The 12,736-nt window shown below is 30.1% G+C and overlaps 1 protein-coding gene across 4 annotated transcripts in view; it reads left to right on the forward strand.

Moving 5' to 3' along the window:
* Positions 1 to 6,499: 6,499 nt before the first annotated feature.
* The window catches only part of LOC145325121 (delayed-rectifier potassium channel regulatory subunit KCNS2-like), a 94,745-nt gene continuing 88,508 nt past the window's right edge, over positions 6,500 to 12,736 (forward strand). For 3 of the 4 annotated variants that reach the window (XM_080167969.1, XM_080167973.1, XM_080167970.1), the window contains exons 1-5: positions 6,500 to 6,571; positions 6,913 to 7,020; positions 7,553 to 7,746; positions 9,137 to 9,219; positions 10,151 to 10,255. In XM_080167969.1, the coding sequence (XP_080024095.1) occupies positions 9,166 to 9,219; positions 10,151 to 10,255 (159 nt within the window). In that variant the 5' untranslated portion in view covers positions 6,500 to 6,571; positions 6,913 to 7,020; positions 7,553 to 7,746; positions 9,137 to 9,165. The remainder of the gene's footprint in view (positions 6,572 to 6,912; positions 7,021 to 7,552; positions 7,747 to 9,136; positions 9,220 to 10,150; positions 10,256 to 12,736) is intronic. The other variant, XM_080167972.1, reaches the window with a different exon arrangement.

A 12,736-nucleotide genomic window follows, 5' to 3' on the forward strand; every position in this document is an offset into this window, starting at 1 on the left:
TCAAGAATAAACTATTTTTGGCCACACTGTGCATGCAAGATATTTTTAGCACAAACAAATAAACCTTACATTCTAATTGTTTATTTTTCACCTCCAAAACATTTTAAAATCAATTTATCCATTAAATCTGAAAGTTTGTTTAATCATATTGTTGTAAGGCGTTTATGGTATAATTTATTATTAAAGCTTGGGCTAAATAAACATTGAATAAAACAAATTATTCTAGGTAAATTAGATTTTATTATTAGTGATACAATATATATATATATATATATATATGATACAATATATGCGATTTAAAACATTAAAATAAATACCCAATTTTGATATTTTAAACTTTTAAAACTTCTAACATAAAAAATTAATCAACAAAGCTAGGACTGCAGTTTGTTTTAAAGTATAACCATTTCTGCTGAGCCAAATTATTAATTATTAATCAAAATCAAATTAATTTTGCTCATATTTGCTATTGAACTTTTTAATAATATTCAAACATAAAATCTACACACAAAAAAGTAATAAAAAAGTTAGAAACAAGTCTGCAAACATTATAATATTGATTTTATTACCCCAGCCACTCTATAAGTAGGGTATTTTTGTACAAAAATCTTATTGTAAACCTGTAAAAGTAAGCTCATTAAGTGTATGTATTCCTTGTTTGCTTACAGGTTTTAAAACTGAATAAATTTATTAAAATAGATAACAACATTAGACGATACCATATAAAGTTTTTAAGTCTTTCATATTCCTATCTATATAAGGCCAAGGAAACCATAACTCAATGGATAGCCCAGGAAATTTTATTATCATGTTTGAAAAATTAATGAATGTTAGCAATCAATGGTTGACTTCGATTCTAATGGACATAATTGTTATAATTTTAAGTTATATGTAGAGTCGGATTTATAGGTTTTTATTATACTTCTTTTCCAATTATTATGTTAAACCTTGAATACTTCAGTCGAGGATATAAAGGTATTATTTATTACTAATGCTACTATTTTGTATTTTGATACATTTCTTAGTAGTTTCAGAAATTCTGTTGTAATATGAATCTTATTTTAAACATGATATTTTATGAAACATATCTTCTTTATAGGTCTAGGGACTAGCTAAGGCTTAAGAAACAATTGCTTAAATAATTTTGTACTTTTTAGACTTTTAAAATAAGGTTATAACTTGTGTATTGTAGTGTTCCGAAGAATAATACAACTTCAAAACATTGAACAAAATATATAAAATAAATAAAAATAAGAATAAATAAATAATTTTTAACTTATATACCTCGCTGTTTTGTATGTATGCACAAAGGCCCAGTAATTATCATACAGTTAGAAACCTGAAAAATATTCTGAAAGAAAAAGACTTTTTTCACCTTCATAGATTTTTGTGTCTGTTGGGGGGGGGGGGGGGGGGGTTATAGGGTATAACCTCACATACCCTTAAAAGTCCCCCAAGAAGTGTTTTATTTTTGGTGCTTTGCCCCATGCTTGAAAACCCTAAGTTTCCCCCCCCCCCCCCCCCGCCCTAGTAAAATAAAATTAAATTTTTGGGCAGTAACCCCCAACATTATAGAAAAGGGGAGGATAATTACCCCCAACATGTGTCAAATTAGGTAGGTAAGAAATCACCCTTCTCAAACATTAATTACCTTTCCTCCCACCTCAAAAAAAGCTTGAATATACTTGATAATCCTTGGTGATAATCCAGAAAATTTTCAATCTTCCAACTGATATAGGCCTGGTAATTGTTGTACTTGAAAGCAAATGAAAATAGGAAAAATATTGTAAAACCGTTTATAATTTGTTTTCATAAAAATAGAATTAATATTTAGTATTTGCACTACTTAAAAGTATTAGATTTAAGTTACTTTAGTATTTCAACTTAGATAAGCATTATGTTTTAAATTTGACAGATATTGTCAGTAAATAACAAAATTTAATTTTACTTGAATTTTAGATGTTTTACTTTCATTTTATAAGATTTGAACTTTTGCCTCTTGTAAAGAGAAGCTACAGCACAATTGCAACTTACCTTTTCCCTGACAGATTTTGCTAAGTACATTTATTGGCTAGGGTTCAACACCATTTTATTTGCAAGTTCAAATAAAAATAACATCTACCATTTCTAGGATCATTGAACAATGAACACAACAAAAATATTTCCATGAAAATAAATGTTAACATTTTCAAGGATCATTGTTTTAAAAAAGAAGAAAAAGATGTATAAAATATATGTATGCCCATATATTTTGCAAAAATCTTGGCAGCTTTTTGTGTAAGCTAATCTTTTGGATATAATAAACAACTTTTGGCTAATCCATGATATAACCATAAGTTTGATTTTAAAGGAGGAAAGAGTGGTTAAATTTCTGTAATAGTAACAAAGTTTGTTTTAACATCTTTTAAAAAGGAAAGTTTGTATTGTGGGAAAACTTGAAAATAAAAATTTTTCTAAAACTTGAAAATATATTTTGTTTTAGAGAATTTTCATTCTAATCTATTGAATCTTTTATATGTTTTAATGTAAACGTTTAGTTCACAATTCTAATTCTTATGAGCTTCAAACTATCTTTGAGATGGGAATGTGTTATATCCAAATATAAAACCACCAAGATTTATCAAAAGTAGGAAATTTTATCTGACATCTAAAATAAGGTTTGGCTTTCCCTAAAATCGAAAGAAAAGATCCTTGAAAACCACAAAAAAAAACATTTGATATCCTTGAAACTAAAGAGTTAATGAAGATAGCTATAAAATGTTAAGTAGAGGATTATGGTAAGATTATAACAATGACAACATGCACTTCTGTGTGGCCAGGATTAACTACTTTACAAGTATTCTTTATTGATGCCATATTTTTTATACACCAAATAAACCTAGGATTAGCTCCAAACATACATAGAATATTAACATTAGAATATTTAGTAGCATCTATCATATCATTTAAGAATGTCATTGAAGGGAATGAGTAGTTGATCAATATCAATAGTATTTTAAAAATACATATAATACAGTGAGTAGAGAGAAAGGGGCTATGTATTTTTTACTTATGGAAGGAAAAGGCTATACTAAAAACAGTTAGAATATGACAATGAAGCAAAGGTATAGAATGTAATTTATAAAATAGTGACTTTTGATTATTCTACTCACAGTTAGACTATCTACAGTAAAGATTTTGTAGTAATTATAAAATATTTCTAAAATTTTTTTATATTTAAGTTAGCCCATTTTTTGCTCATTGAAATACAACTCTGTTTCATCTTTGATAAAGGATTGTAAAAACTATAAGAATGATACTGCTTCATGTTATGGTAATTTTACATTACAAGATGGTTATGTATGTGTTTAATGTTTTAGAAATAGATACATTATAAACCATGGATTTGAACAATAAACTCATAATTATTCAGTTTTATTTGTATTTTCTTTTCAAAATAACACAATATGTATGACTATCTTTTAGAAACAGTGTTAGATAATTTTATAACAGCAAAGGTTTATTTTATGATCCATCAATAAAGGTTGAGCCAATTATCAATTATTAAATTTTGTGTACTTCTTGAAAATAAAATGAAATCTCTTGAGGTAAAAGCAAAAAATAGATTGTCTGATCATTAATTTGATTTCGTTAAATTAGCTTTGTTTGTTCTTGCTAAAAACTTTTAATCTAATAGTCATGATCCCATCTGCTTTGATTATATGATCACATTTCCACCTTTTAGTACTTTCTGTATAGAGCAGCATAAGATAGGTGTGTTTGTCTGTCTTTGTGTTCTAAAGATCTCATATACCCCTTGACAAATATTCTTCCCCTTTATTTATTAAAGCTGCATAACTAATAATTGTACTTTTCACTGTTTTTTGGGAACCAAAATCCAATCACTAAAATGCCTTTTAAACAGTGAAACCAAATTAAACTTGAATATAATAATAAGAAGAAATGATCTCTTAAATCCCATCTCATTAACTAATTGTATCCTCGATGCATCTGCTGCATATAATCTTTATTTTATTTGCATAATTTACCTAATCCTATTTCTGCTGCGCATGTAATGATGAAGATTTCTCAAGTGCAAATATTGTCTTGCCATGCCAACTTTGTAAAATAGAATGACCAATAAAATAGAAACTTTACTTTGGAGATAATTATACCTTGAGAATTTATGTATTAAAATAGATGCATGCTAAGAAAGCTACCAAGGATAAATCTGAGAACACCTTCTTCATAGCAATCAAGAAAGTGACCTTTGGTAATATATTTTTAAAACTGCTGAAAACCTAAAAAGTTACCTAGGATAATGCTGCATTTGCCCATTTTATAAGATGGACACAAAAATGATAGCTAAATAGAATGCAATAATCAAATGACATTAAAGACTTTAAAATAATGTAACATTTTAGTGTCTTTTGAATCTCATGTTTTATAACTTTATTCTTGAATCTTATTATCAATTTTATCTTCAAAGTAAAATTGAAATTAAGGATAGATACATTTCAAAATATTGGTTTCACTTCCTAAGGTATAGCAATAAACACTGCATACTGTGCAACATGTTTACTGGCAATGCATGTTTTAAACAATTTTCACACATACTTACATTCAATTTATTTCAACACCCCCACTGTTGTTATAAAGTAAATTTACAAATATTTCAATTTTGTTGTTTCTCAGTTTTGACCCTACAGCATAACAGTTTCCTTCTATGGGTTTTACTGAGTTTTCTTAAAATCATATTACAGTCTCTATGCAGCTCATCTTTTAAATTACAGTTCTTACATCCTTAAAGTACCATTAAAGTTATTTTTATCAAAATGTGTTTAGCTTGTTACAGGTTATATACTAAGTAGAATTTTACCAAACAGGTAAAAGGGTCTTCTGAAGCATCCATGTAAGGCAAAGGACAAATAATACTTCCTGTATTAATATTGTGCTCTTGCTGCCAAGTGCATTAGAATCATTATTCTTTACCTCCACACATGGATGCATGTGTTAGTGTGTGTGTTTCACAACTACTCTGTAATTGATAGCTGGGCAGAATTTATGGTTCCAAGCTACAGGTTGTTTCAACCATGTTTTGCATAAACGATATTCATGCTCGGAAGTAGAAATTATTTGACTATGTTCATAAGTCTGTTTTTCAAATCTTTTTTTTTATATTACTTAAACAAAAAAGATACGGTCATATAAAGGTAGAGCATCAACAACTAACAAAGAATTTAAAATAAAAAGATGAGCACTCTCAGAAACTTTATAGTCTCATAATACATACAATTAATTGTTATACTGTATAATAATACTAGCGGCTTCGCCCCTAGCCCCTAGGGGCTTTGCCCCAAGAGGTGATAAAATAATTTGGGCGAAATACGTAATAGGACCTAGGAAATCCCCTAAAAAAAATGGGGGGGGGGGATTTTTTGTTTTTAGGGGGGTTAGGGGTGTCCCACCCTCCAAGAAAATAGCCTAAAACCACCACAGGACCAGTAGGTATATTCCCTGAAGACTAGAATCCGATTGGTTCAGGGGTTACCGAGATTTTAATGGACGGACGGACGGACGGACGGACAGACAGACAGACGGACGGACGGCCAGACAGACAGACGGACAGACATCGTTCTACTTTGTATTATAGATAGACGATGGATAAACATAATGCTATGCTGCTACTAATAAATCTAAATAGTCTGTATGTAATAATATTGACACAAATAAGGAAAACAAGAGCATAAATACTATATGCATGTATAGTTGAATGTATTCAATATCAATTAATCAATACTAAATTAATTGTCAACACAAACTTTTAAATAAACAAATATTAATGCAATAAATACAATATATTTAATATTAAAGAGCTAAAATTTCTATAGATTTTAAAAATATATTTAGGTATATATTTTTAAAAGCGAAGATGTTCTATAATTCGGGTCGGTCCGTCAGTCCGTACGACCGTCCGTCCGAGACGGACAGCTTTTTCGTTATTTTAGGGATGTTAGAATTGTCCTATCAATTTCAAACTTTGCATGAAATAGCTGGGTACGTTTTAGAAAGTGTAGCAACTCTATAATCATTATCAGAATTTCTGTACGTCCATTTTAAACATTTGATTTTTTACTTTTTTAACAACAAAATTTTATGTGATTTAATTATCCGATTGATCTGATTTTTAGTATAATGATTCCCGGGACACCAAAGTACAATATTATAAGCAAAGCAACTCTATAATCAAGTCCAAAAATCTAGGTATGTCCATAAACATTATCCCGTATCAAGAAGTTTTTCAACAAATTTAGTCACAATTTTGCTTTGACTCTTATTAATTTTTATTCTAATTATTCAGTTCTGACGCTATACAAGTGTTAATGTCTGTTTGTCCTACCGTTTCAGAGCTTTTCTTTTATGGGTGTTGTCATCCTTGTTTAATCTAATATTGCATAAAAAGTTTTCCACGCCACCTGAAGTTAATTATTGTTGTATCTAGTGTAAATGTTTACTTTTCAGATAATAATGCCCGGGGCCTAGAGCCTGCAACACTAATAAACCAACATTTTCTTGGTGTTAGTTCAGACAGGTACACAATTAGATTACTGTGTTTTCGAAAGAATAATTCATATCAGGAAAAATATTCTTATTCTAATTAACAATATAGCTCTTCTTTGGAATTGATAAACGAAAAAAGAAAGTTATCTGTATCATCCTAAGCTCTTTAATTCTTAAAAAGATCATGTACTCAATAAGAATTGTCCACTGAAGTGATTAATTTTGAAATTTTCTTTTCATTTCAATAAAGAAGACAATTTAGGAATCTTTTTACCAATATTTTGGGGTCTTATTGTAAATCACGATAAGTAGGAATTAGTTCCTTAACACTTCCAATACACAGTTTTCATTCGTGTATCGCCCTGTGGTTAGAGTCAAGATAAATAGTGTATAATCTTGGAAGCTCTGAGAAGCTGGTGGTGGGAAGTTTGAGCGCTTACATTACAAGATTCAAATTGTAAACATCACTCACAATTCAAGGTTAATAAGTAAAGGTGTAGTAATACTTTTAAAAATTACCTAGGTAGTAAGGCTACTCTATTAACTTTTCAGTTTCGGGCTATTTGTCAGTCTAGCCCTAACTTTCATGTGTTCTATTACTTTTTCTAGATAATGTACACTACATTCGATGCATTGTTGCCCTAATGTATTTCTTTTTTTTATTTTGTGCTTTTCTCCTCCCTCATCCATACCTTCATGTATATATTACTTTATTATCTTTGATAGTCTGTATTTACATTTTTAATATGGCAGGTGTCCAACCTATGATAATTTTAAAACACTTTTTTTTAGTATTGCAGCTACTCAATATCTAGAGTATGTTTGTCGTCACTTACTGGGTTGCGTAATACGGATTTTATTTGAATTTTCTTTAATCTACTATACTTGCTTTATTACAAACTTTCAGTTTTACTTTAATTAACAGTTTATTGTTCTTTTCTCATCCAAGCTTTTGTTAACTTCCAATGCTTGTTTTATAACAAACCTTTACTTATAAAGAATAAAATTCCAGGTATTAAAAATTATTATTTGTCTGCATAAGAGTGGATTTGTCCGCGTGAAGAAGTGACCTGGAGTAAAACTTTATATGGCTTGTATGTGTGTGCAAGTGCACAACACACACACACACTCAGTGCTTCTCTGTGCACACCCTAGCCCACACACACACACACACATGCACACATACAACTAATTAATTAAATGCAAGTAAGTGGGTTTACACATTAGATAGTCGTGGCAAAAGCTTCTTGACAACTTGTCAAATATAACAATCATATCACATGTTTTGGTCTAACTCATCTGTAAAATATAGTATGTGATATCAGTCTGTCTAATTAGATCTAATTATCTGCTTTATTGAGTTCTTTTAATTATGAAAAACTTTTTTCTGAATTCTGAGAAAAAAAATGACTTGTTGTCATACAAAACTAAGCATAAACAAAAAAAACCTGAATTTTATAATGCTAGTTTTATTTTATAATTGCCCTTTCAAACCTATTCTTGATTATTTGTCTAATTTTAAAAGCCATCAATCATTATTCATTTAAATACCATTAAAACTAAGCCATAAGCTTTAAAATGACATTAAATGCACAATAATTAATATTTGAATAGACAAAGGTTATGTAAGTTTGCATAGTTATTGTTGTATATACCTAATAAGCCTTAGTTCCTAGCCTAATATCAAATTTGTATTCATGGACAGTATCTCACAGTATTTGACAATTAGGTACATGAATGGATTTTTGTGTTTTGGAAGATTATAAATTGTCATATTTTAATGTTAAAATTTTATTGTATTATCAAACTTTTATAGGTGAAAAAAGGACAATTACACCCAAAAGTCGTTAGAAAAGAAATGAAAAATATTGTTGAACATAACTGAAGTTAAATAAGAAAACAAGAAAAAAAGGAAACAGGATTGAAAAAGAGAAAATAGTAAAGGAAAAAAGGAAGAGAATAAATGTATATTTATCAATGATGCTATGAAAAAGCTTCTATATAATACAATGATCCATTGGTGTATCTAATTATTTGACTATGCGCCATATTCACTCAAACGTATGCCCGGGCATAACATCATATAAATCATGTCATAAAACTTATATAATGTTCAAAATTATTGAAACTTTTAATACATTTACATTTAAAAACATCATTCTTACTCTAAAATGGTTTATAACACAAACATATTTAGACCTTTCCACGCACCTTGAAACATACTCCACGTCTTAATTGCGGCCCTAAGGCAACCAAACCTTTGATTGCACGACCTTTGTCTTAGATGTCCATTTTTGGGCAAAGGAATTCCCCCTACTCTAACTATTTTTGTCGCGCACCTGATGTAGCAACAGTAGGAGCCATTTTTAACGTCTTTAGTTATGACGCGGTGTTAATCCGAGATTCGAACCTATCATCTTCCCAACGACGAGCGGATGCGCTAGGTGTTTAACCACGGTCGCTGGTTACTTATCACACATTTTACATTAAAGTATCATAACATGCATTGCATTGATGGCGATGCAGCAGGGGAGGTGAAACCTTGAGGGTGTGTTTTCACATTTCTTAGCTATACTATTACAATTACACTGTTTAGGTATACCATGACGAATTGGTAGAGATTTAATGAGCGTAGTGGGAGTGGCACAATATAATGGCAGAATGGACCATAATCCAAAGGTAAGTTTTAGAATATCACATTTCTCAAGTGGACCCCACCCGCCTTCCCAGGGAACTAAATGTATAAGACAATGGCCGATAAAATGTTGTACATTTGGAGACTCAATGAAAAAGTCGATCATAATACATTAAACTTAATTGTTAAGCGAACGAATATGAAAACGTTATTATAAGATTTTTGGGACTAGTGTAAAAAATAGTCTTATTTCTCCTCCATCATTGACTCCCCAAAAACTTTTCTTTAGAAATTTATCTCGGGCCCAATGGAATCTCTATTTTTATGAGTATGAAAACTTGAAGACAGTATAGCCTAAGTTTATTACAAATCTGTTATCTCGTTACCAACATAAATGGTTTGTGATATTTTTTTTTGCGGTCCTATTTAATAAAATAGTATTTTCAACTTTCCATGTTCCAAAGTATATAAAGAATGTGGTGTATATCAGTTAAGTATTAAAGCTACAGTACGTTTATAGGGCATTTAAGTTGGTCTGTTAGCACTGAAACACTTGAACTGGCATCAGCTTCAAATATGATAGATCAACCAATTCTGTACGTAGGTTAAAATCTCTAACTGTATAAATATATAATTAACACACCTAAAAACAACTTTATTCCTGAAAAATCTCAAATGGACCATGCTGACACCTAATAGAATAGTTAACTAGGGATGGTTTCTATATCTTTTCTTACAGCAATAATAACAATAGAGCTTCGGCCTTGTCGTATGAATTTCTGCTGTGTGATTTCACATTTTTTGACGACTTTATAACCAATATATATTGCCCTTGTCAGCCCTAATCTTATTAACAAATTACAATTCAAAACGTTCTGCAGTGAAATACAGTGACAATAAATTAATCTTCCCCCAATTCTTCAATATAAATTTCTTAAATGGAACATTATTAACCACCCTATATTTTATTTCTAGGAAATTGAACATTCAACTCCACCTATAATGGAGCCTGGAAGTCCTGCCCTGACATCTCCAGACAACCTGGAGATCACAAATTGTTTCCAAGAGGAAAAACTACCGGTAAGTAGAATATATATAGATTATAACATTATCTAAATTGGTGCTTTCCCTCAAAGTTCATAGCAAGCACAGAAATACCCTCTCCCTTTTTTGTTGAAATATTTTGAAAAAAAGAGAGGGGGGTCCCTAAAAGGTCCCTAAACTCCTAAATGAAACCAAAAAAATTCTTATTGTTTTAGAAAGACTATTCAATGATTCATTTAAAATATTTGTTGAAATACATTTCTATATCCTGTAAGGCATAGGTTGATACTTTAAAATATCAATATTATGCATTTTTGAGTGTGTGAAATTGCCTTTGGACACATGTTGAATTATCAAGAAATAACCTCAACATCAAAGTATGTAAATTGAAAAGGCTATTAAGAATTTGCACCATAATTTTGTGCATTATTTTTCCTCAAAATAAATGACATAATGTCATAAATAATTGTCATTTATATTTCAATGTTTTTTTAAGTTTTCAAATAAAGAATTATGTCTAAACAAAATTTGCTAAATAAATTGTTTAAGGAAGCAGAAGTGAGTTTGACTGTTTAATATCTTTAAAAAAAACTAAACCACACACTCTAATTAACTAGCTTCAATAAAAGCTTAAATAAGGGAGAGGAGAGATAATTACGCCCTCTCTACTGATATTTACTTTGGACAGAATTGTCTTGTATTAAATATAAATACTGAAAGTACTGTAAAATGTGAAATATGATATTTGTAGTAGATCCTAAATCAATGCTAACTTTCCAATCAATTTGAAATCTCTCTCACACAAAGTTTGTGTCTTTAACTTTCCTTTTCACACTATATATCTTTATTGTAGTTTACTTACGCCTGCACTCCTAGTATCTAGGGGCTATGTATTCGGAAGGGTATGGAAAGGCAGGGAGTAAGGGAGGGGACAATGGATCGAACATTCAATTTTTAGGAGTCTTAGACTTTGGGTACTGGCTTAAAGGGAATGTGCAAGAATTTAGCAGTTTCTGACTGAGTTTGGGTACTAGAGCATGAAATGCCGCTACTCGCTGTGTTAGTTTTGAATATAGCAGACGGAAGAATTTATTCTGATATGGGTGGTATAAAAAAATTCTCAAAAATATCATTTCATAGATAAAAACTTTATGTATATTTATGTAGTAAACAATCTAAGAACCCTTATCTAATTTTTAAATGATTGTTTTTTTTTAATTTTTTCTTATTTTATAGTATAATTTTATTAACACAATTGCCTGCAAATTTTCTGAATTAATCTGGATTTAATGGCCTTTCTTTGAAAACTCTTAAATTGAATTTATTGCCCATTGTCCTCTCCCTTACTCCCTCATGGAAAGGTCTAAAACCATCCAGGGACGTGTGAAAAGCTTCCTTTAAATGGACAATACAATCTGTTCAGTAGTTATCTAAATCTTAAGCTACGGACAGAAAAAAAAACTTTATGTAATGGGATACTTTTTCTCTAGATTGTCCAATTTGCTTTTTAGCTTTTAAATCTGGTTCATGCAATGTACTCTATAATAAGCTTATTTGGTTTTATTTTAAATTTTGCATCTTCTTTAAAATTGTTGTGTATACGTATTACGTATGTTTAAATGCAGTTTTTCTTCACACACAAATTCTTTATTGAAAAGACCAAATTCTTACACTATCAGACACACAAATGAATTGCCAAACTATTTAAAAGTAATTACCTTTACAAATTTTCCTTTTTTCCTATGAATAAAGTTAGCTTGTAGATGCTCAGTCATTAATGTTTATTTTGACCCTCCCAAAACCATACAAAGTTTCCCTAAAATAATTTACCTATTTAGACATTTATTTATGGGATCTTAATCTATGATTTTTCTGTCTGCCGTAGTTATTGTATAACCTTTTCTTCTGACTTTTATAACCAAATTTTCCCCAACTTCTTATTGTTGGATGTGACTCAACCTTCTTTCTTTCTAAAACTCTAATTTCTTTTCTTCCTAATTATCATTTTATCTTTTCTAAAAGAGCTAGAGAAGAATATTTTCATAAAATGAATAGTGGACAAAATTGAACAAATTTAAGGTTCGTTTACATGATACCTTCTTAAGTCAAAAGTTTATGTCAACTAAATATATGAGATCTGGATTAAAGCGTTTATTAGGTTCAGTGAAGTCCCGCAGGGTTAGTGCAAGGACTAAAATAATTATTTTTATTCAAAATCAATAAGGAAAGAAGGATTGGAGAGGGTTCAGTGGTCAAGAAATATTTTTGAGTGAGAGTACCCTATCATGTACCTAACAGGAGTAATTAACTCAACTTTCAGTTATTTTATACCTTTCCCCGTGGTTTGTGTGCCTTGCTGTGCATGTTTCCATCCATCTTATCATCTTATCTAGTTCCTAGGAATTCACTTTAATCAAATTTTCAACAAATTCAAGTTTTAAAGTTGTGAGTTTGAGGCATGACTAGGGTTTCAATCTGGGTGTCCTATCCCCACCGTTCAATATCTTATATTATGGA

The sequence above is a fragment of the Acartia tonsa genome, chromosome 7, assembly GCF_053477335.1.
Source record: "Acartia tonsa isolate MP-2025a chromosome 7, ASM5347733v1, whole genome shotgun sequence".
Classification (NCBI taxonomy): Eukaryota; Metazoa; Arthropoda; class Copepoda; order Calanoida; family Acartiidae; genus Acartia; species Acartia tonsa.